Below are 25,303 nucleotides of genomic sequence, written 5' to 3' on the forward strand. Positions count from 1 at the left end.
AGCCCTTTCATTAATTTCCTCTATGGTCTTGTGTAAATCAGACCCTCCCTGCTTCAATTTCCTCATCTGAGAAGTTGGGATAATACTTAGTTATATGAATCACAGAAGTGCTTGGGGAATAATTAATGTGTGTAAAGTGCTGTGGAGATGAAAATGTTAAATGTTGTTTTAATATATAAGTGTATATAAAATCCAGGGGATAGATTTCCCCCCTTCAGAATATGAGTAATTCCCATTCATTTTAATGTTAAAACATTAGGGAAAGAACACAGCAATAAAAAGTAAGCAATTTTCTACTATGATTTAAGCTCTCCCCTTCCCAAAATTCGTTTACATCACATTTTTATGAGTTTTACTACTAACCTTCAGTTGTTTGTTTTACTTTGCCTCCATAAAGATTGCTAGCAGAGCTGTATTAAGGTTCTGTCTGTGTCAACATTCTGGTTGTAAACCCGTTTTTAAGACATTAATAACTTCTGAGCTGTGACCTAACATAGAAGGAAAATGCTCAGACAATTTTCAAAAATATATATTTTCAAAAATAAACCAACCATTTACTATTTCATTATGGTGAAAAATAACTAAGTTTTGTTTTGCAATAATGGATAACAAATGTTTTATGAAATTACAGTATTTCAGAAAGAAACCAGTACATATGGCAGGAGCACTGTTCCTTTACACAATAAAAACAGATCAAAGTAAAGGGGCTGCAGCATAATGAAGAATCTGGCTCACAGCATCTAAAGTTTTAAATTATTTTGAACACTGTTGGTTTAAAACCCAAATGTGTTAACATTGTAATAGCTTTAAACCTTGTCTAGATTAGGATTAAAGATGTAGTAGTAGTAGGCATCCTTCAGTCTCGAGAGACCATGGGTATGTGCCCCTGAGAGGTAAAGAATTTACTCAGTTGGTTTTATGGCAGCTGTGACTGAAGAGATCCACTCGAGAGAGAGAGAGATGTTCTAACATATTTGAAAAGTCAAATGCGGACCAGGCACACTCTGCCTTTGTTATGTGATTAGCCTATGGGGAGCCTAGGCTCTAACTCAGTAATCTTAATGCATGTTCAAGTACACACTGCCTTGCCTACAGTAGACTTCAAACATGTTATCTAACCCATTCTAGCATCATACCTTTAACTCCTAGTCTAGACAAGGCCTTAGTATATTAATACATACTATATATTAGTATAAACTAGAATATACTATACCTAGTATATTCTAAAGGAGCTATTAAAAACCTTTTGTGACAGCAAATTAAATAGTCTAAATACACAGATGTTCCAACATTATGCCATATCATATCAATGTAATGGGAGTTACAGCCTGTCTGGAGTAGGACAGATTTTTCTCCTAGACCTTAATAACTCATCCTATTGTGCTGACGTAGTTCATTGATCTCAGAATATTAGCATGCCAGTATACTGCTAGGCTAGCTCACAGGGGGTGAGTGAAAGATGGAGTTTCCTTTGCAAGGATGGAGCTTCTCAGTTTCCATTGCATTTATAAGCTGTACAGAGGTAATTATAGCACAGTGATGTTTTGGTAAAGCAGCCATCTGCAATGTAGCGTTACATATACACTAGCAAATATTACTAGAGGTTAATAATTATCTTTAAATTACACTGAATTTGTCTTAATATTCTCAGCTTGGATACAGTTTTCCCCACAAAAAAATTAACACTCTGATCCTGCAGTGAGGCTTGTGAGGTTTGCTGGCATAGAGCTTATGGCATGATTTGGGCCTAAATGTCTTTTTATGGCTTATTATGTACTTTAGCAGGTAAAATACATTGTGTACTTTCAGGGTGTGTGTGTTAAATTTAAGCTACAAACAACATATGCATTTTTTTAAATGTTGGGTATTTAGTAGCTTATTGTGTGGTGTTAAAAAAGAAACACAATTTTAAAATCTGGCATAATTTTTTTTCCAAACAAACATCTATTCATAGTTTAATAGATCCATAGATTCCAAAGCCAGAAGGGAGTACTGTGATCATTTAGTCTGCCCTCCTGTATAACAGAGGCCATAGAACAGGGGTCGGCAACCTTTCAGAAGTGGTGTGCCGAGTCTTCATTTTTTCACTCTAATTTAAAGGTTTCGTGTGCCAGTAATAGATTTTAACATTTTTAGAAGGTCTCTTTCTATAAGTCTATATTATATAACTAAACTATTGTTGTATGTAAAGTAAATAAGGTTTTTAAAATGTTTAAGAAACTTCATTTAAAATTAAATTAAAATGCAGAGCCCCCCAGACCAGTGGCCAGGACCCGGGCAGTCTGAGTGCTGCTGAAAATCAGCTCACGTGCCGCAGGTTGCCTACCCCTGCCATAGAACTTCCCAAAAAATAATTCCTAGAGCATATATTTTTGGAAAAACATCAATCTTGATTTAAAATTATCAGTGATGGAGAATCCACCATGATCCTTGCTAAGTTGTTCTGATGGTTAATTACTCTCACTGTTAAAAATGTAAGCCTTATTTTCAGTCTGAATTTGTCTAGCTTCAGCTTCTGGCCATTGGATCATTTTACACCTTTCTCGACTAAATTGAAGAGCCCACTATTAAATATTTGTTTTCTGTGTAGATACTAACAGACTCTAATCAAGTCACCCCTGAACCTTCTTTTTGTTAAGCTAAATAGATTGAGCTTCTTTCAGTCTATCGCGATAAGGCATGTTTTCTAATCCTTTAATCATTCCTATGGCTCTTCTCTGAATCCTCCCCAATTTATCTATATCCTTCTTGAATTGGACACCAGAACTGGACACAATATTCCAGGAGTGGTTACACCAGTTCTAAGCACACAGATAAAATAACCTCTCAACTCCTACTTGAAATTCTCCTATTAATGCATCCATGGATGGCACTAGCTCTGTGGCCACACTGGGAGCTCATGTTCAGCTGATTATCCACCTCAACCCCCAAATCGTTTTCAATCACTGCTTCCCAAGACAGTGTCCCCCCATCATATAAGTATGGCCTACATTTCTTTATTCCTAGATGTATACATTTATATTTAGCCCTATTAAAATGCATATTGTGTGCTTGCACCCAGCTTATCAAACGATCCAGTTCACTCTTTATCAGTGACCTGTCCTCATTATCTATTGTTTCCCTAATTTTTGTGTCATCTACAGACTTTATCAGTGATGATTTTATGTTTTCTTCCAGGTCATTAATAAAAATGTTGTTATAGCTTAGGGCCAAGAACCAATCCCCATAGGACCTCGCTAGAAACATACCCTATGATATTGCTATGACAATTAATACCCTTTTGGACTTCCAGTTATATATAATTTTCATCCTTTTTAATTAAAAAATAAACCAGATTTCTGTAATTAATTCTCTGATCCTGCAAACACATGCTTTATTATTATTTTAGTCACACCAGTATTAATTTTTCTCCTGAAAGGTATATATTCTTTATTGGAAGTTTTACTTTCATAGTAGGGCCACCACCTGTCCAGGTTTTCCCAGGATACTTTTTTTTTTTTTTGAGGTAGTCTAGGAAGTCTGCAAGGGTGCTCAGTGTTCAACGTCAGCTGCCCAGTTTTATTGGCTCAGGATCATCCCAGCTGTCTTGTTTTTTTGTAACTCAGAGATGGCAACCTTATTTCACAGTCTTTTCTCCAAGGTAAATATTTTTGTTAAGATACACGTCAGAGGTGTTCCTCATTCTGATAAGTTTACTTTTTGTTCTTCCAAACAGAGGTGTCGTTTGCTATGTGACAGTGGGGTAGGTGCCTTCCTTGACCTTGCGCCTCCCCCCAGAATTTTCACAGCTCCTCACCAGCTGGAGTTGTGATAGCTTCCTGCAGAACTGCAGGGGCCACCATAGGCACTGGGTTATATTTGTTTGAGTTAGGGTGACACCTTGATGGTTTTGGGGGTCTTTTTTAAACTAACAAACAAAAGAATTTGGTAAGAAGCACATTTTACCCTGATTGATATCAAGACAAGTGATATAAAGGAAAATTGTATAGGGGGGTTAAGCACAGCTCAAATAAAAGATATAATTAAAATGCTGTGGATGTTCTGAAGTATTGCTACTTAGTGTATTCAGTATTGGTGGTTTATATGACTGATCAGCTACAATATTCATTGAGGTATACATTAACAATATTTTGCCATTACAAAAAACAACACACAAGTTGTTTGGAGTTAAACTTGACACAGTGTCCTCATGGTGGTCTTTCTTATGACCAAGAATTGGACACTCCTACTTCCTGAGCAAGTGAGGGTTCATATTAATATCCACTGGAAGGGATTTGTTTAGGGGTAGAAAGCAGTCACCCAGCCCCCCGAGGATCTTATTTTCCTTGTTTGGAGCTGCCATGCAGAATTGTGCTAGAATTGTTAAGGTTCTGTACTCCCTTCTCAACCCTTAATTCTCACTAACACACATTTTGTGGTGTTCTCTATTTTTTGTGCATATTATTCTGCTGGAAAGCAAGAAATATTGAATGCCTTAGTCCTCTGTCTACCTTCTCCTTGGAAGACTTCCTCACCTTCAGCAGCCAGTGCCTGTGCGCCAAACAAACCTTACTTGGTATTCTCTACATGGTTGCTATGACTCCTTTGAAGCACCACGCTCTGCATCATGGGGCATTTCTAACGTCCACTAGCATCTGCTGCCACAGCTCAGCGAAGGACAGAAAACCTACTTCTAAGGAGAAGGAATGCTTCCTTTGAAGCCCTGCAGACAAATAAGTCAGTAGCTGTCCAAGGAAAAGGCAATTAAATAAGAGGGTAGAGATGAAACAGTGACAACTATTAAGAACTAAACTGAAAACTCCCCAGGAAGAGGCAGAAGGGATTAGGTAACAAGAACTCAATCCCCCTGGACCTGTTTCTGCCAATTGCTAGCAATCAGATTTTGGGCCACAAAAAGTATATGCTAGTTCAGAAGGTTGATAATATAAGCTTTACATTACTCTGTCTCAGCCAATGTGATTTATGCTGAACATTTCTAAAGCATCCACACTTTAGTGACTAGCAACTTCAGGCTATTCATTTTTTAAGTTATAGACTATAAGGCCAGAAAGGCTCATTATGGTCATCTAGTCTATCCTCCTGCATAATAAAAGCCATATACTTTCACCCATTAATTCTTGCATCAGGACCATAACTTCTGATTGAGTACCAGAGCATTTCATTTAGAAAGATATCCAATCTGGATTTAAAGACTTCAAAGGATGAAGAATCTATCTCATCCCTTGGTAAACTTTTCCAGTGGGTAACTACCCTTACTTTAAAAAATGTGTACTTTATATGGACAGACTTAGAAAAGTGGAGGTCAAATAAGAACCTTAAAATATTTTACTCCTGGTCATTAACATGGAAAAGATCTGCTGTATTTAAACAAGCTATAGCACCTTTGTAGCAGAAACCAATCAAGAAAATGGAATGCTTACTTTAGAGCAGGGTGTCCAAACTTTGCCCAACAGTACAGTAACTTGCTAGGAGCATGAAGACTACTCCACTTGTTCCATCTCTCCAAAATCCAGTCCCCACACTCCTTATAGCTTCATTTACTACAGCATCTCTGTCTAATGAATACAGAATAGGACAGATGACACTAACCTTTATCTTTACTTCAGAGAAATGGGGCCTGCACAGACAACAGTCTGACATGCAGTGCAACCCGGCCCCTCATGTCAAGCTGGACCACTGCATGCTGGGACTTGCTGAATGTTATGGGCCCCTTGTCATGCTGGGTCTGACTCTTGTGTGTCTCACAGTGCCACAGCCAGGCTGGGACCCTCACTGTCCTGGGAGGCTGGGGCTACAGTAGGTGTGGGAGGCATGTGGTGGCATGTGGTGGGTGGAGGATGGGGGTCTCCAGGCACAGCAGGACCTATGACAAGCCTGGGAGGGTGGGGGCTGCAGCAGGGACTGGTCTGCACGACAGCCTGAGAAATACACGCCTCGTGAAGGTGGCCCACCCGTGGCAGTGGGGAGGTGGGATCCAGCCTCCCCTGCTAGACAGCAGTGGGACTGGCTGCTCGCGGCCGCCTTAGCAGGTGAATACATCGGACACTACCAACACCGGCTGACGGGGGAAAGGTTTCCTCCTCTCAGGTTACCTTACCCCGACCCTGGGAAGAATGGCAGGCAGCGTTAACAGCCCGCCCTCGCCTTGCAGGATGGACAGGGAAAGGTGGATGGCTTGACCCGGGGTGCAGGTAGCAATAGCACAGTCACCGCACTTCCCCCCCCCCTCCCTGTGTGAATGGTAGTTACCTTCCCTCCTGTGCAGAGCAGCCGGCTTGATTGCAGCAAAACGGAATGTTCCAAATTCCAGTCAGGCCCCAGAAAGGGGGACCGTGAGGGGGAAGGGATGGCACTTCCTCACCGAAAGGTTCTTTTGGCTGCCTGTGGAAGCTAACGGACGTAAACGGCGGCTCGCTGACTTGAAGGATGCTGAGGAGACGCGAGACCTCCCACGTCACAGGCCTGCGGCCTCGCTAAAGGGCAGAGCCCTACCCGGCCTGGGTGTAAAGGGTTAATGGGCTGGGCGCAGCCGCCGGGGGGAGGAGGCGGGACCGCCTCCTCCCCTCCCCCAGGGTGTGTAGGAGACAGCACAAATCGAGCCCCGTCAGGCTGAGGGGCAGCCCCCTCCATCATCCGCACACGGACTCGGGCTATCAGCCACCCCCTGCGTCCGCCCGGCGGCCACTCCCCTCCCTCAGACCGGCTCAGCCTCTGCCACGCCGGGCTGCGTCCGATGCCGCCGCGGGTCCGGTAGGTCCGCGCCTGGATGCTGATTCCCTTCTCCGCTTTCCCCCTTCCGCAGGCGGCGGCAGCGGCAGCAGCTGCGGCGGCTCCGGCTTCTCCTCAGCCCCCGGCCGCCTCCGAAGGGATGCTGGAGAAACTAGAGCTCGACGATGAAGGTAAGTCGGAGGCGCCTGCCGCGGAGCAGCGACTGACGGACAGACGCTCCCCTCGCTCCGGGCACTGCTGCCCGCTACAGGCTCCGGGGCTCGCTCCTGGGGGGAGCCGGACGGGGACGCCAGCATCCCGGGGGGAGCCCAGACAGACGCCCGCCCGCTCGCTCGCTCGCTGGGGGCTGCCCCGCACCCTGCTGCCTGCGCCCTTGGAAAGGGGCGAGGCGGGTCGCGGGGCTACAGCCGACCCTGCCCCCAGACTCGGCCCAGCCCCTGCGGGGCGCCCCGATCGCTGCGTACGGACCCGTCCCGTGTGTTCCGTTCACACGCGGGGCGCTTCCCAGCAGATGACCACTCAGGCGGGCAAATGCCGCTCTTCGTCACCCTCTCCTGTGGTGGGATCCTTGAGCTGTTTTTCCAGTTATCGTTGAGCCCAGTTCGGGGGGCGGAGGAAAACCTTGACACCCGTGGGTTGTTTTTTTGCTTTTAAAGAACTTTGGTGTATCCTGTTGATAACGTACTGTAGACCTTGACCTCTAGATCTAAATGACAGTTGAAAGATGACAAAATTGGGAATATTGTACCAGATGTGGGCGTGTATTAGAAAAAGTCAGTGTTCGCAGAACAGACTTATCTCTGCCAGCTTTTCTTTGATGTTGCTTCCTATTTAGCTCCTAATTAGATGACTGACAAATAGTTAACTCGGGTAGGAGATGAGCTTCTGACTTATTTATACATATCTTGCAGGCACTACACTGTTTTGTAAAGGAGTTTATTCTCCTCCATAATTTTGAACAGATCTATAAGCTTGTGCCTTTTTGAAGGGGAGTGTGTTGAAAACTTAAGGTAGTAGTTTTTAGACATGATTGCCCTTTCATAGAATGGCCATAGAAATCTAATTTTCATGTTTAATATTTTAAAGTAGCTAAAACTTCATAGGCTTTTTATTTGCAGCACTTGTAGTAATATATCTTTACAAACTTTGAAAATAATAGGCTGAGTCATAATAGTAAAAAAAAAATATTCATAAACCAGCATGCTAATCAGATGTTCTTTTTGATAGCTATTCCTTTCTGTAACTGATATTGCTGTTGAATGTAACTAGCCACAAACCTAATTTTAAATTCCTTTATGACTTTTAAAGGTTTTTCTTGAGTCCTACTGATTTGACTGCTTGTCTAAGAGCCTCTTGCTCTATAACTTTTAAAGCAAAGGTAGGCCAGTCAAATAGACTCCGGTTTTTTTTTGTCTTGGTGAATCCTCACCAGAACAATAAAATCTGCAGCTTCAGTATGACTTATTTAACATGAATGTTTGATGTAAGGAATTCAGTCTCTAATTTGTACTATCCTTCCCCAATTTAACACCAGTAATTTCTGACCACATCTGCACCTTTCATGTACTCGATTGACTTCCTCTTATCTTCAAGTTGGAGAGTTAAACCATGACATGCAGAGTCTGTCCTAAATTTATCTTACTGATCTGCTACAAACATTCAATTTTGGGGAAATGTAAATAAATTCCTTTTACAATTTTTTAATGTCTACTTTAATAGTAGTGTTTCATAACATGCTGAGGTGGATGTCTGGTCTAAACAAAAACTCTCATTTACACAAGATAGTATAGATTACTGTGATAGAATAATTTGTTTTCCAGTGCACATGTCAGATTATAAAATATGAATTCACTGCCAATCATTCTCACCATTCTCAAAATTGTGTACCATTGTGGTATTTCTTGAAATTTTATTTTCCTCCATCAAACTGAAGTGATGTATGTGGCTCTTCTTTTTGAGATGGTATATAAGTTTGAGTGTTTTGCTTTGTTTTAATTTGTTGTATATTGGTTTTGGAATATGTCAGAGGAAGCATGTTCCTCCGTTGGTGGACAGTACGCTTAATAGCAAACCCTGGCCCCATTCAGATGCATTTGCCATCTTTGTAGGGAATCCATCTAATCTTTGTCTGGAAGGATAGTGATCAAAACATGGGCATTAAGAATGCTATATAAATAAAATAAGTGGCAGGATGTGCAGTGTATTTCAGTGGAGACCATTTTGATAAAATGAACAGCCCATGCACTAGAGCAAAACTTATTTCATTGTCACAATATGTCTTCATATGTGAAGTCAATACGTAGAGAAGCCCAAAGACAGTGGGATGCAGATGGAAATGTTCACAGTGCATATGTATATGTATATTTTTTTACCTCAAACTTGCTCTTGTTGCTATGTTTGCAGTTGTGCTAATGGTAGGGAAGGGAGGAGAGAAAATTAGTTCTGGTTATTTGGTAGATGAGATGTGTTGGGTGGTAAGGTGGTTCAGAAACAAAAGACCTTCAAGAATGTGATTAGATTTCATGCTGTGGATGCAGTTTTATCATATTTGGGGTTCTGTCTTGTCGCATTTCAAGCCCCCCCCTCTCTCTAATGATATATAAAATAACGTGTTTAATTAGAAACTTGTTTTCTAGCTGCTATTATAGATGAATCTAGCTCTGTGTTTCACATATGGCTAGCTTCCCCAACAGTATGCCCACCAACAGTCTGTAACTGTCTGGTATATCAAATTATGCAGCAGTTCCTTTGGAACCGAATGTTTAATAGGAAGTAACCATCAAAAACAAGGCCTCAAAATAGTCTTATTCCAGAATGGATCTTGCTTGTGATTCTCTTGAAAGCCTACACAAATGAGAGAGAATGTCACTGGCATTTTAATTTAAAGGAAATTAATTCACATTATTTGAAACTAATTATTTAAACTGAAGGGTGGGGGAAATGAAATGCTGTTTAGAATACCAACCTTTCTTGTAACTGCATTTTGTCTCATGACTGGGATGGTATGTTGCTTTGCAGAATCTGGTTTCTTAGAAGGGATGGTCTGTAAGTAAAATGGACACTCACTCAAAAACATCACACTTGTATCTGAAAATTTTGTACCTACTAGTGTTACAATTAATACATAAGATAACATTTCTCTCTCAGGAATAGTTGGTTCTTCCTTCTCCCTACCCTCTTCCCCTGCTTTACCCCCCCACTCCCCCAGCTTGTTCACTTTGGACATTTGACTGGACTCCCTTTATTGTTAGTTTCACTTGTTGGTCAGTTCCAGATCCTGTCTTTTGCAATAGAATGATACCATAATTCTTGTACTGAATGCTCTTACTCAGTCTTTTCAAGAGAGTGTTTACTAGTATTAGCTGCAGCGGAGCTGAAACACAATAGCCAGCACATAAATATATACATAGAAGGGAAGGAGAGGAAGAAAGAGGTGGGCCAAAATATGTTTAGTTTGCTTGGATCTGCCCAAAAGATCCTTCTAAACATCAGTAAGAGAACAGAGAAACTTTTAATTATTAATAAAATAGTTGTTTACTAGAAAGCTCAGGACATGCTATTTAAATGGTGACTTCTCTCTCAGAAAACGGACATTAACTACCGTAATCAAAAAAATATTTTAATTCAAGATCAGTGTCCCTCTGGCAGGGAATGGAAATAAGACCACTGAAGTAGGTTTTCTTATCTTTCATACTGTTACTTTTTTGGGAAGCAGGGACAACCAGTTCCTTGTTACAGTAAAAAAAGTGACAACGCTGATGTGAGTGTGTGCCTAATAATAAACACACACACACACACACACCTGCTGTTACATCAAAGTGGATTCCTTGGTTTGTTTCACACATAGTTTTGGGTTGACTTGTGAAACTTCAGGATAGATCACGGATTACATAGCTGCTCGAAAAATAAAGAAAAGAATAAACACCCTGCTCTCCAATTGCTTTCTGTATGGGATCAGTGTCAAGCTATAGTAGGTCTGGGATTTATTTTTGTTTTTGCAAAAGGGAGGAGGTTGGGGAAGAGCTAGGAGAAGTAATTTGTTTTTGTGTATTTAACAGAAAAACTTCAGATTTTTACCACCACAGTTTGAGTCACTGTGTAGCTTCATTTTGTTACAGATGGAAATGTTTGAGATCTAGTTTGTTTTTTTCTTTTAAAATAACTGTTAGCATTATTGGTTGAAACTATACCATGACACTAGTCTAATCTGAATTTTCTTCACCCCATCCTTCAAATAGTGTCTAAAATTCCGTTAGGCTACAGAAGTTACTTTAGTCTCAGTATTTACATCACAGATATCAACCACATACCTGTCAGCTGCAGTAATTTGGTTGATTCAGCATTGTAACTGTACCTTGGGTAACTGGTTCTGCTGCAGTGTTGGCTCACAGCCATCTCTTTACCATCTTATCCACCAGCACAACTTAAAGAAAATAAAGCGGCAGCTCTGACTATACAAAAAGCTTCAGTTGCTTTTTCTAGGCTATCTCATCCCAGATTAAAGGCTAGGAACAAATTTTTGTCATGTGGGGCTCACACTAAGAGTGTGGTGGAAGGGAGACAAAAATGGAAGGGTATAGTGGGGGGAGAAGAAACTCATTGCTAACTGTCAGTGGTCACCTTAAGCCAACAGGGTGATTCTTATCAAAAAAGTCTAATATGGTCTAAATTTTCAAAAGTAATGAGTGCGTTTTTTGTTTTGGCACCCAATTTGAGAAACTTAAAGAAGGCCCTGCCTTCTTAGAAAGTGCTGGACACCCATCTTTTGACAATCTGGCCCCTTTAAGGTGTCTTAGGTTGGGCATTCAAAATCATTAGTCATCCTCAAAAATATAGGCATACGTTTTCAAAACTAAATTCAATAGATCTCTTGGCCTATATGGTGGCAAAAAAGAGCCATTTAAAGAAAATCTTGGGTTAACTCTTCCTACTTCAGGTCAGGTCTCTTTCAACCTGCTCCTTTGAACTATTACATCTTTATTATGCTCAAGTGTCTTTCATTGACTGCTTCAGATTCACTTAAAGAAAAAAAGTGCTTTTGTGCTGACATGGAGCTTTGTCTGTACTTCAATACCACAGTGAATGCTCATGATGCACTTGTGCAGCCCAGAATGAACACTGGAATAGTGGTTTTTAATCTTATAACTAGGCTGTAAGCATAGACAACAGAACTATATTGCTATCCTGTCAAATCAACACAGAGTTACAGTGACTGGCCTTCCATTCCAACAAGGTGGAAGAGGTTCCCTTTCTAGACTGTCCAAAGGGGTTTCTGCAGAGCAATACATGAACTAAATATGCTTCATCCACAGCACGTCTAGCCTAGGAAGTGAGAGCCCAGATTTAGAAATTGAACCCATGTTTGTTGTATGGTAATGCTTGCAACTGCTGTAGTCACTGAGCTTGTGCATTACTGATTATTGTGGCTCAATATTAAATCTTTTAGACGCTGACACTTAGGTTTTTAGGAGGCTAATTGTGTGTCTAAAGAGTTGGCATTATACAATCTGCATTCCTAATCTTCCCACCAAAACTGCGCAGTGTTGCCCAGATGTATCTATTTCCTTTCCTACACAGCCACCTCTTGCACTATGTTCTCCCAATTTCTTCTTCCCTTTTGATGACGCCCTCTTGTCTATTTTCTGCCTGTGACTGTACCTCTTTCATGGTGTTTCCTATGCATGGAATAGCCTCCCTCCAGTAGTATGCCAAAAAAATCTCTCTTCTCCTACAAGTTCTTCTTTAAATCTATCTGTTAACCTTTCACCACTAACTGTCATCCCTGTTTTCACGTCTCCGCTCATAATACTTTAACTTGGCTCTTGTTATATTAATCCATTTCAGTTGTGGGGGGAGGCAGTAATACTGTTATGGGAAAGGTGGCAACAAAATGCATATAACAATGTTTAAAAGGGGACTGGATAAATTCATGGTGGCTAAGTCCATAAATGGCTATTAGCCAGGATGGGTAAGAATGGTGTCCCTAGCCTCTGTTCGTCAGAGGATGGAGATGGATGGCAGGAGAGAGATCACTTGATCATTGCCTGTTAGGTTCACTCCCTCTGGGGCACCTGGCATTGGCCACTGTCGGTAGACAGATACTGGGCTAGATGGACCTTTGGTCCGACCCAGTACGGCCTTTCTTATGTTCTTATGTTCATATCATAGGTTATTGACGCATTACACAAAACTATGCACAAAGCTACATTAAAAGAACGTTAAGATACAGTCAACCATTCAAAAGTTTGGAAAAGGCAGAGTTACAGTTGCCTGTGCAACCTTAATTTGGCCTCCTTGTGTGCATGCATTGTGATATACTCTCTAATTACATGATCATACTGTTTTTTCCCCCCCAGGACTCCTGACTCATTCAGTGCACAGGATAGACCTGCTCTGAGGATGCATCAGGGTTGTATAGTGATGGAATCTGTCTGAAGGGCCCCTGCTTCATTTGTTGCAGAAGTTGGTAGATAGAGAATCAGTGTGGCAGGGGATTATGAAAGAGAAAGGAAGGTCTCATAGTTAAGGTAGTTGAATGTGCTACCCCAGGGAATTGGATTCTCTGTGGCAATAGCAAGGTAGCTGCTATGTTATGCCAGGCAAGTCCCTTAAGCCACCCTTTCAGAGGTGGTCACTAATTGGATGTTCCTCATTTTATGGTGTCCTGGGATCTGATTTGCAGAAGTGCTGAGAACTCACAGCAGCAGCTGAAGTCAGTAAGAGCTGTGCTTTGAGCATACAAAGTGCTGTATAATATTATTCCTCAGAGGGATAGCCGTGTTAGTCTGGATCTGTAAAAAGCAACAGAGTCCTGTGGCACCTTTAAGACTAACAGATGTATTGGAGCATAAGCTTTCGTGGGTGAATACCCACTTCGTCAGACGCATGCCCACGTCTGACGAATTGGGTATTCACCCACGAAAGCTTATGCTCCAATACATCTGTTAGTCTTAAAGGTGCCACAGGACTCTGTTGCTTTTTATATAATATTATGTTCTCTGAAAAATTAGATCCCAGGTATCTCAGGTTGGGCACCCAAAATTGGTGGATATTTTTGATCTTAATATTGTCTCATCTGTAAAATGGGGATAAGATCAACCCCTCATCTCATAGCAGTGTTGTGAAGATATATTAACTAATGTTAATGAAGCACTCCAATACTGTAGTGATGAACACCACAGAAAAGCCCATGAGGAAATTAATATTTTTGCCTTTAGAGAAGGGTTTGAGTAGTGTGCAGTAAAGAAGGCATAGCCACACTCTGAACAGTGAGGATCAACCTGAAGAGTTGCTCATTGAGTACCTTCCATCCTGTGCTGTGAATAAGACAGAAGGCCTGCCTCTTGCCTGCCCTCTCTCCCTCCCTCAGCTCCTTGTCCCACTCTCTCTGCCTCTACACCCCATCTTATCAGATCTGTCTCTGTCCCCTCTTCCTTTGCAGGGAAAGTCCTCCTTAGCCCCAGGCTGGAGCATGCCTAGTGCAGATGGAATCTTTAGGGAATCTAACTACAACACTCTTGTAAAATCTCTACAGAGCATATGCAAATTAGTTAAACACACAAAAAAACAACAACCCAGCCTTGCATCCAATATGGAAAACTTCAGCCCAAATGGTTAGCTTGGCAATGTTATAAGCAGCTGAAAACTGTGCTTTATAATGGGAATTGTTGGGCAACCTTAAAAGGCAGTGCTATTGGGCCCTACCTTTTACTTCTCACACAAACTCCCTTGAGTTTTAAAATTGCTCTGCTGCATTTTGGACCAACATAATCATTAAAAAATTTTGGAAAATCATGAGTTAATCCAGTGTAGACTAGTAACAAAAGCACAAATCACCTTAAGACTGGATTACTGTAATGCACTCTGTGTGGGACTTCACTATAAATCAATCAGAAAGCTTAAAGTGGCACAGAAAACACCTGCCTCTTTGGTAAGTAGTGTTTCCTGGTAGGAGCTCACAGTGCCTGTGCTGCTTGATCTGCACTATCCATCCATGGTCACTGGTTGAGTTTAAGATGATGTTGGTTTTTTCACTTACAAAGCTTTAATGGCGTGGGATCTGTCTACTTGAGGGATTCCCTCTCTCTGCCATAGTATTGCAGTTGTGATCTGCATAGACACTTCAAGATGGATTTCCCTTGATTTTAAGACTTTTTGGGGGTCGAGGGGGGAGAATTGCAGGGGTTGACAGTTCTCTGCAGGGGGCCCTCAGCTTTGAAACCAAACTCCTTTCCTCACCCTCCACTGGTCCAAACCAGCTCAGGTTCATTGAGCTTCAGAGCCCACTGGAGAGAGGATCTATCTACTAAACCCTTGGAGTGGGAGGATGTGGTGGAGGTTGACGCTTGTGAGAGTGGAGCGTTTTGATAGGGATATTTGTTGAAAGGACTCTTTAGTGTGGAAGGATCCTATGGCCAAAAAAAACCCACCTTGAATTTTCAGAGGGTAGGTGCTGGGAGAACTGCAGCTAACATTTTTAACGTTCTCTAGCCTAAGAGAGAAACTGTATCTGTAACTCATGTTAAAACATCTCCTTATATGATGCCTCTTTCCCAGTGTAGACAAGACCTTTGGGTCTCTTCTCTAAAAGTTTAGCATGTGATTTTGGGATTTAAGGTTGAATAATACAGTAGAAACTAAATGCAGAAATGTTCCTTTGGAGATTGTTCCCACCACCTTCAATTTGTGGTACATGGACTTGGACTTCTTTGCACAGTGTACTCCTGGAGGAATTCTGCGCCAAAAAAATTAAAAATTCTGCACACAATATTGTAAAATTCTGCATTTTATTTGTCAAAATAACACAATATGATCATGCCAGTTTCAGTAATTTTGGTAATTTATTTCAAAATACCTATCAGTAAGTCTGTCTGTAGCAGTACAGACAACAAAGATTCAGAAAAAAATGTTTTTTGACATGTAGATTCCTTACTAGGCATATTAATAGAGAACTTTGAGTAAGTCATTTAATCTACAATACAGAAACAAATTTCCTGCACCCCATGGATGCAGTGCAAAAGCTTGGGGGAGTCTGGGGTAATGGAGGAGCTGAGGGAGAGGGAAGTAATTGCTGGGAAGGACCCTGGGAGATAACCTGGAGTGTTGAGTGTGACTGGGATAAATATGGAACAAGTTGGGTTTTTTTGTGGGGGAGGAGGTATTGTTAGGGAGTTGGGGAGCCTCCTCCATGCAGACCCTAGCTGACCCCTAGCCTCTTTGCCAGGCACATCTGTCCCGTCCCCATGTGTCCCTGCACCCCCCACTCCGCTACCCCCTCCCCTGTCCCTATGTGTCCCTGCACCCCAATCCCATTCAGCCCCCGCTCCAGTCTGCCCCCAACTAGCCCTTCTGAACTTCAGTCTGACACACACACACACACACCCTCCAGCAGCTCCATGTGCCCCATGCTGTTCTCCCCCTCCCCCCCCATTTCCCATGCCTCCTTACCTGGCCCCATGGGCAGGGCACTGTGAGGAATGCAGCCTCTTCTCCTGCTCCCCTCTCTGTGGCTGGCTGCTCCCGAATGGGAGTGGCGGCCCGCTGTTCTGGTGCCACAGCAGCCCCGATGGACGAAAGGTGCAACTACAGCGTCTCTCTGGCATAATGTATTTTCTTCAGGGGAAAAAATTCTGTAGGGGAACATGAATTCTGGGTGTATGCAGTGGTGCAGAATTCCCCCAGGATTAACGGGTAATTGGTGCTACCTTTAAACATCACCTCTAAATCTGGCCAAGGGCAATTTTATTTTGTGCAGGCTTGCAACTGTAAATAAATCTGTTAAAAGACCAAATAACTTTCCTTACTTGCACTATTTAAATGAGGTCCCTGTTACCTTGATTTCTGTGTACTATAACTCATTACCCCTAACATTGTTGAAACACTCATCAAAACAGCAGAATTTTAGTATTACCATAATTCCCTTGACCTATGCTTTTTGGTTTTGCATCTGATCAGCCTGTGCTGTTGCTAAGTTTGCACTGATGAAGAAGAAAGAAAGAAGGCAAGAAGAGATTTGAGTTGCGAAGTAAATTTGCAACATTAGATTTTTTTTATTGAACTTTTTCTATACTTTTATCCTTGCCCCTCCCCCCCTTCTGCTGCTGGAATAATATGACTTTAAGGTAAAAGTAGGATAGCAATGCCTAGGGAGACATATTCTGAGGGATTCAACTGGTTTTCTTCAGTCACATAGAGAATAAGTTAATGAAATCCTGGAGTCAGACTTCACAAAAAAATGCCCAGAAAAGGTTTAGTGATCATTTCTCACTAACCTACTATAGGTTCTCCTCCCTTGCTATGTTTAAAGAGGCACTTGAAGCGAACTAGAGTTTGTAAAGTTATTTAAAGGTAGTTTTAATTTTTACCCTGCCTCTAGGTCAGTGGTTCCCAAACTTGTTCCGTCGCTTGTGCAGGGAAAGCCCCTGGCGGGCCGGGCCGGTTTGTGTACCTGCCGCGTCCGCAGGTTCGGCCGATCGCGACTCCCAGTGGCCGCGGTTCGCTGCTCCAGGCCAATGGGAGCTGCTGGAAGCGGCACGGTCCAAGAGACGTACTCGCCGCCGCTTCCAGCAGCTCCCATTGGCCTGGAGCAGCGAACCGCGGCCACTGGGAGTCGCGATCGGCCGAACCTGCGGACGCGGCAGGTACACAAACCGGCCCGGCCCGCCAGGGGCTTTCTCTGCACAAGCGACGGAACAAGTTTGGGAACCACTGCTCTAGGTCATCCTATTACGTGTTATGCCTGTAAAAATATACAAATTACACAATACTTCACTGTCATTAAAATATCTATCTTTTCTGTGTGAAAGACTCTCAAACTGCAAGGGAAATGCTATACATGGAGAAACAGTGATGATGACTAGACAGAAAATGCTGTCATGCACAAAGTCAGGGGAGAAATGTAGAAATACGTATGCTAATTCAGCTGAAGGATTAAGCTTAAATGTTACAAGTAATAACGAGGTACATTTTTAGACAGAAATGTCTTTGTTTCTACTTAATACTATCTAATGGCCTTTTTGAAAGTCCATGTCTAGACGGAACTTTGTGCGTGTTAAAGGTAACCCACAAAGGGGGGGAGAAATAGGCCAGTGCCAGTTATTCTGTATGATGTACAAAGGCCTGAAAACTTCCCATTCTTCCCTCTTAACATCAGAAAGTAATGACTCTTCTATTCTGGAAGACTATGTGGTAAGTGGAGAGAACTAGTGAAATTAAGATATCTTGAGACTGGAAGTTGAACAGTTGAGATAAGAAAATCTTGTTTTGTTAATTCTGTGTGCCAAATCAGCACTTGGGAACAAAGCATATCTTTGTTAATAACTCAACGTTGTCCCTTCAGTTAAGGTGTCAGAGAACATAAACATCTCTACAATCCCCAAGTTTGCCAGCAAAACCAGGGAAGATCAAATCTGACATTTCTTGTATCATTAAGATTAAAAATCTTTCTTTAAAACAATACAAAAACCTTTCAGGAGCTTTTTGTACATAAAGAAGTGGGGGGGGGGGGGGAGGTCAAAACAAAACACCCTTTCAGCTTACTTTTTAAGACTGACTTTCCTTGTTCCATTAAGGATCGGACATTCTTCTCTGTCTTAGTGAGGACTTGCCTACATGAGAGAGCTGCATTGGTTAAACCGAAATAAGAGTGTCTACACAGGGATTTCCATTGGTTTAATGAAATCACTTTTAAAAAGTCACACAGTTAGAGTGGCTCATTTTGGGCTAGTGTAAATGGATTCCTAGCGCAGTGGTTTTCAAACTTTTTTTCTGACTACCCAGTTGAAGAAAATTGTTAATGCCCGCAACCCAACAGAGTTGGGGATGAGGGGTTTGGGGTGTGGGGAGGGGCTCAGGGCTGGGGTACAGGGGTAAGGGCTACAGGGTGGGGCCATGAATGAGAGGTTCAGGGTGTGGGAGGGGGCTCTGGGCAGGAGCAGGGGGATGGGGTGTGGTAGGGGGGTCAGGGCTCTGGGCTGGGGGTGCAGGCTTTGGGCTGGGGATGAGGGGTTTAGGGTGCAGGAAGGGGTTTGGGGGAGGATCTCGGGGGGGGGAGGGGAGGTTGGGGTGCGGACTTACTTCCGGTGTCTCCCGGTCAGCGGTGCAGAGGCAGACTTCCTGCCTGTCCTGGCACTGTGGACCGCGCTGTGCTCCAGAAGCAGCCAGCAGCAAGTCCAGCTCCTAGGCGGAGGCGACCAATAGGAGTGCGGAGCCGGTGCTCGGGCAGCATGCAGAGCCCCATGCCCCTCCCCTAGGAGCCAGACCTGCTGGCCGCTTCCAGGGCACAGCATGGTGTCAAAACAGGTAGGGACTAGCCAGGCAGCACCGCTGACGGGACTTTTAACGGTCCAGTTGGCAGTGCTGACCAGAGCCGCCGTAACCCAGTACCTTACATTCTGCAACCCAGTACTGAGCGTGACCCACAGTTTGAAAACCACTGTTCTAGCGGACCTTGGTCTAATCTAAACCAAAATAAGTGCCTGTCTATACAAGGATTTCCAGTAGTTTAAATAAATCAGTTCTAAATAACACCATTAGTTAAAACAGTGCAACTGTCTCATGTAAACAATGGTTTGAGGCTAGTTTGCACTTCAGCAACCATTCATTGATCTTAAATCTTCATTGAGCCCAATCCTCCAGAATGGTGGCTTCTAATATTAATATATAAAAGCTTAATGCCATCTTTGGAAGTCTTGTATTTCAATACCTTCATCTGTCAGCCTTGAGTAGCATTTCTCTGAGAGGCACCTTTTTAAACCTAGATTTTCATTGTTTGGGATAATTAGACTTGGAGAAAGTCATGGAGCTTTCTGGTGGGGAAAAATGTAGATGTATTGGTTATTTATGAATTCTTTAATAGGTGGATGTGAAATCGGTTTGTAGAAAACATTAGGTTGAGAACCCTGGCAGTTGAAGTTCAACCTCTATTCACAAAACTACAGTAGTGCAGTTTTCCCAAAAATGCAGGGTTTGAACTGGTGATTTAGAGCTAATTATCTAACATAGTAATGGGCACTGTAGAAAATCCTTAAGATCAATGATGTACTCATTACCAATCCACTGAGCTGTCTCTAGGCATTTTCTGCTTGACTAACGAGTGGGTAAAACTCAGGGCCGGCTCCAGGGTTTTGGCCGCCCCAAGCAGCCAAACAAACAAACAAAAAAAAGTCGCGATCGCGATCTGCAGCGGCATTTCGGCGGGAGGTCCTTCGCTCCGAGCAGGAGTGAGGGACCGTCCGCCGAATTGCCGCTGAACAGCTAGACGTGCCACCCCTCTCCGAAGTGGCCGCCCCAAGCACCTGCTTGGTAAGCTGGTCCCTGGAGCCGGCCCTGGTAAAACTACTTCTTCCTAACTTATATCCCAGGCCAGAAACTGAATTTCTAGATTTAAAATACCATATCTCCTTCCCATTACTCTACTCTTCAGTTTGAAAAAGGCTTGTAACTTAATCAGAGCAAATTAGTGTGTTGTGTTGTTTTTTGTTCTGTTTGTGCCTGGACAGGATATTGTATGGTTATTATGATTAGCTCTGAAATGCAGATTTCTTAAGCTGCACATCAGCTCCATTTTCAGTCTCTTATCTCACATACAGTGTGAATCGTTAATGATTGTCACACTTCAGTACTGATACCAAGTGTCAGCACACAACTACAGTATGAAATATATTTTAATTAACTTGGGCAGCCATAAAATTATGGTGACAAATATCTTCAGTGTGCCTCAATATTAATATAAAATTTAAAAACTATACTAAACAATTATTGAGACATAACTTGAACAATCAAAAGCAAAGGAAAACTAAAGGCTGCCCATGCTATCCTTAATTAACCCATTTTACGCTTAAAATGAGTCCCCCCCCTTAAGTTGAGCACACAACTTTAAAAAGTGACTACTTTTCAAGAGTCAAAAGTAATTTCAGGTAATAAACTAACACTGGTATCCCCTTGCCAATTTTTAATAGCTCTACAATCATTTTCCTATTCTTAAATGTCTTGTTTTTCCTGTTGCTGAGTGGCTTTTTCACAAAGCAACAAACTGAAGAGGAAACTGACTGTGCAGGGGGAAACATTAAAACTGGTTCAATGTTGCTAACTCTCCTGATTCCCCCTCCTATATTTGATATTTTACTTAACACCCCAGCTGATAGAGAGGAATGTATATGTGAGAAACTTGGGAAAAGAAACCCTTTGGGTGTTCCACATTAGGTGTGTGTAGGCCTGTGCACTTTTGATTGGAGATTTTTGAGAGCAATGTCTGCAGGTCTGCACCTGTGCACTATACATCCTTGTGCTCCCATCTGAGGGCATATAGTACTCCTGGGGGAATTGTGTGCCACTGAGCAATGCAGAATTTGCTCAGAATTAATGTTCTGCACAGAATTTTTTTCCCTGCAGAATTGGTGCTGCAGAACTGCTGGCCACCACTAGGGGCTGCTGGACCAAGCAGAGCCCGGCTCTCCAGCTTGCAAATACAGGACGCTGCTTGGAGGGTGGGGGGAAGTTGGCGAGTTCTGGCCACTGCAGTTCTCCGCACATCCTGAAGGAAGGAGGTGGTGTGCAAACTCTGCACAAGCCCAGGACCCAGCATCAGGCTGTTTCTCTCTCTCTGGATCAATGGGCTCTGGGGGAAGTAGGGGATCCAGGAGTCTGGGCTGGGGGGGGATGCCCCATGGCTGTGCTCTGGGGAGGAGGGATTGTGGGTGTCTGGGCTGGGGGGGGGGGGCATCCTGTGGCTGGGCTCAGGAGCGGAAAAGGTGGGGTGTATTGGCTGGGAGGCGGTGCCCCGTGGCCAGGCTGTGGGAAGGAGGGAGTGTGGGTGTCTAAAATCAGAGAGGCAGAGTTTGCTTCCAAGATGTGCCCAGCTGGCACGTATGACAAACCCAGACTGAGGCACCCAACAAAAGCATAACAAAGAAACAGGAACTGAGTTGTCAGAGGGGTTTCTTTAACTCTCTCTACTCTAGGTGGGAAATCTTTTTTGTTGTCTGTGTTGTTACAGACATACTTGCTGACAGGTATTTTGAAATAAATTATCAAAATAATTGCAACTGGTGTGGTGATATTGTGGTGTTTTTACAAATAAAATATGCAGAATTTTAATGTGCACAGAATTTTTAATTTTTTGGCACAGAATTCCCCCTGGAGTATAGAGTAGGGCAGACCCACTGCCGCTTCCCTTCCTTCTCAACTCTGCCCTCCATGACTCCAGTCACAGATGATTCATCTCTCAGATAGGGAGCTCATTTAGGGGACCTCCAAACTCAGACGCTGGTCAGATCAGGATCTCTCTCTTGTTTGAGAACATTGAGCATCTGGCCTGTCCAGTATTTCTTCCCCACCTCAGATTGTGTATGGTATAGGTAATCACGAACAAAGCTGCTGCTATGTTCTGTTTGAACAATCAGGGAGGTGCCAAATCTGGCCCCCTTTTCTCCAGTGGAAGACCTGTTTTTCCCCCTATCCCTAAAACAGTTCAATTCTTGAAAGGATTGACAGATTCATCACACCTATAAAGGATCTCACCCCAACATCAAATCTAAATTTGGTTTTGTCAGCTTCAATGGAACCCCTTATTGAGCCTATAGTTATGCGCTCCCTTTTTAATCTCTCAATGAATGTAGCATTCCTGGTAGCAATTACTTCAGCCCTGAGGGTAGCTATACTTGGAGCTTTAGTTGCTGACCCTCCTTATAGTGTGGTACAAAGTTAAAGCTACTTTCTCCACACCCTAAATTTCTTCCTAAAATGGTGTCAGATTTCAATGTGAATCAAACTATGCACTTACCAACCTCTTTTATGACAATGTTTTGGAAAGCTGAGGAAAAACTCCATACTTTGGATGTTCATAGGGTGTTAGCCTTACCCTGGAAAGGACTAAACTGTTTAGAGTGTCTCCACAATTTACTCCTAGGGGAATTCTGCACCAAAAAAATTTAATTCTGCACACAATATTTTAAAATTCTGCATATTGTATTTGTCAAAATAACACAATATTATCACACCAGTTTCAATTATTTTAGTAATTTATTTCAAAATATCTCTCAAGCAAGTATGTCTGTAACAATACAGACAAAATATTCTGGTAAGTTTTTTTTTTTTTTTTTTTTTTATTTGACAAATAGATTCCTTACTAGGTGTATTAATACAGAACTTTGAGTAATTTAAATTTGTAATACAGAACTGTATTTCCTGCACCTGTCAGAAGCAGTGCAAAGGCTTGGGGGAGCCAGGGGTAACAGAGGAGCTGAGGGAGAGGGAAGGAGCCTGGAGTGAACCTGAAGGGTTGTTGGGTGTGGGTGGGAGAAGTACGGAACAGGGTTTTTTGGGGGGGCGGGGAGGCAGGAGCAGGATTGCTAGGGAGTTGGGGAGCCTCCCTCATTCAGACCCTGGCTAACCCCAAGCCTCTCCCATTGTCAGGCATATGTGCCCCTATCCCTGCACTTCCCATCTCCATGGGTCTCTGCAGCTCCCCTCCCCCATCCCTATGTGGCCTTGCACCCCCCACTCACATTCTGCCCCTGGCTCAACGCTGTCACCCCACAAGCTTCTAAGCTTCATGCTGCTGGCCATTCTGATGCCACAGTGGCCTCTGGTGGGCAAAAGGCGGAACTGCAGCACTTCTGGGGCAGAATGGTATTTTGTGCAGGAAAAAAATAAAATTCTGTGGGACACATGAATTCTGCACATGCACAGTGGCGCAGAATTCCCCCAGGAGTAATGTTTATCTCCTTTGCTGACAGGATGAGGGGGCAGCCAGTCTCCCCATAGAATATCTCCTTCTGGATATCTTCCTGTACCAGTTTGTGTTATTGTTACGGTTCCACTGTTTCCAAGAGTTTTAGCAAGACCACAAGCAGTACTGGCTGATTTCTTAGGTCAAATACCCATCAATTAAATTTGTAGGGCTCCAGCTTGGTCGCCTGTTCATCTTCACCACTCATTATGCTCTCTCTCAAGCCTCAAAAGATTATGCTAAATTTTGGCAAGAGCTGTTTGTAGTCTTTGATCAGGTAGACTCCAATACCCTCCTTCTGGAACTGCTTGTTAATCACCTGAAGTAGAATGGATATGTGCAAGCACTCAAAGCAAATAGTTATGTTCCCATATAGTGACTATTGCCATTTGAGATGTGTTGCATGTATCCATTCCACAACTCATTCTTTTCCTCAACTTGAGAGTCAAAGGTAATAGATGCTTCTGATGTGAAGGAACTGAGGGGTGTTGGGGCATCTCCACCCTTTATATACCCTTGACTAGCAGCACGAGCATGCAGAAGGTGCATGGAATGTTTCAATGGAAAATGAGCTACCAAATGTTCAGCTGTGATATCCAGACTAAATCCTAGCCTCAGAACTATAATCTCCCTTCTTGTGTCCTTTCATGTTTCCCTCCCATATTTCCCCCCATTCCCTGTGTTCCACCAGTGATACCAGCCTTGACACCTCCTTGGTGTCCTGCCTTCTCCCATACTGCCCCTTTTTGGGGGAGTGCCTTCCCTAAAACTGATCACCAGACTATTCTCTGCCATTAGTCAAATACGTTTTTAAAAAAATCTGTCATTGTGAGTCTTAAGTTAAACATCTTAACATGGCTTTTTGTTACTGAGTGACTCTATGATCTATTATTGCAACCCTTGTTTAGGCCTCACTTACTTTTTATAGTTGAATTTAGACCAAAAGCTCTTCAGGGGAGGGACCATGTCTCATTTCTGTGAAGTAACTAATGCTTTGGGGTGCCCAAAAATACTGATCTCTTACAATGAGGGTAGAATGGGATTCTAATTAGTGAAGTACTTAATGGTTTCTTTTTTCATTTCAGTTGATGAACAAGTAGCAACATGCAATCATTTTACTTGCTATTTGTTCATAAACCTTTCCAGCAGAATCTTGTATTAGTTTCTAGTCCTAGGTAGGGATATTGAGACTTGGTTTGGCACCGATATTTGTTTCTTGCTTTTTGAATTTGAAGTAATCTGAGAGTTCTCTCCCCCAAAATCTTGGGCAGGCTCTAGACCTCCCATCACAGAGGTGTCTAAGCACTTCTCAGATAATGTTAATCCTACATGGTTAGCTCCTTAGTGGATTTAATGTAATTCTCTGGTATTCCTCCCCTCCTGGTTAAAAAAATCTCTGAGGCAAGGAAAGAACAAAATGGATATTAAACTGAGATTTTTTGAAGAACAGAAGATGAAGGGGAATAACAGACAGCACTGGGAGGTAGGAATAGATGGAGTAAAAGTCTAGGGGAAAAAACTTGGCATGGTCTATAGAAAATTGTATTTTTAGGCAGCACTTAAAAGCAGCACCACAATCTGTTCTGTTGTTAACTGGCTTTAGCATTAGCTGATACACTTAACCTATCCTGTTGTACCTGGAAAGCCATCTTTCAGTATATTATACTTCTTAGTAGAAGATGGGTGTGTTGTTTTGTGTGTTGTGGTGGTGGTTTGTGTTTTTTGAGAGAATAGACAGTACTTGAAATAATGACTTAAAAGTGCAAGTAGAGACTTAAAAGGGGGGGGGAGGCGGGGGGAAATAAAGATTCTGTAAAACATCAGAGAACTAAAAACAGCTATCCG

The 25,303-nt window shown here is 42.7% G+C and overlaps 1 protein-coding gene across 9 annotated transcripts in view; it reads left to right on the top strand.

The window, feature by feature from the left end:
- The window catches only part of PRKAG2 (protein kinase AMP-activated non-catalytic subunit gamma 2), a 395,505-nt gene that overhangs the window by 298,339 nt on the left and 71,863 nt on the right, over positions 1–25,303 (top strand). For 3 of the 9 annotated variants that reach the window (XM_065399998.1, XM_065400000.1, XM_065400005.1), the window contains one exon: positions 6,803–6,899. The exons of 3 other annotated variants lie outside the window; for them this stretch is intronic. In XM_065399998.1, the coding sequence (XP_065256070.1) occupies positions 6,803–6,899 (97 nt within the window). The remainder of the gene's footprint in view (positions 1–6,802; positions 6,900–25,303) is intronic. 3 more of the 9 variants (XM_065399999.1, XM_065400007.1, XM_065400001.1) reach the window with 2 other exon arrangements.

The sequence above is a fragment of the Emys orbicularis genome, chromosome 2 (genome assembly GCF_028017835.1).
Source record: "Emys orbicularis isolate rEmyOrb1 chromosome 2, rEmyOrb1.hap1, whole genome shotgun sequence".
In the NCBI taxonomy this organism is placed as follows: Eukaryota; Metazoa; Chordata; order Testudines; family Emydidae; genus Emys; species Emys orbicularis.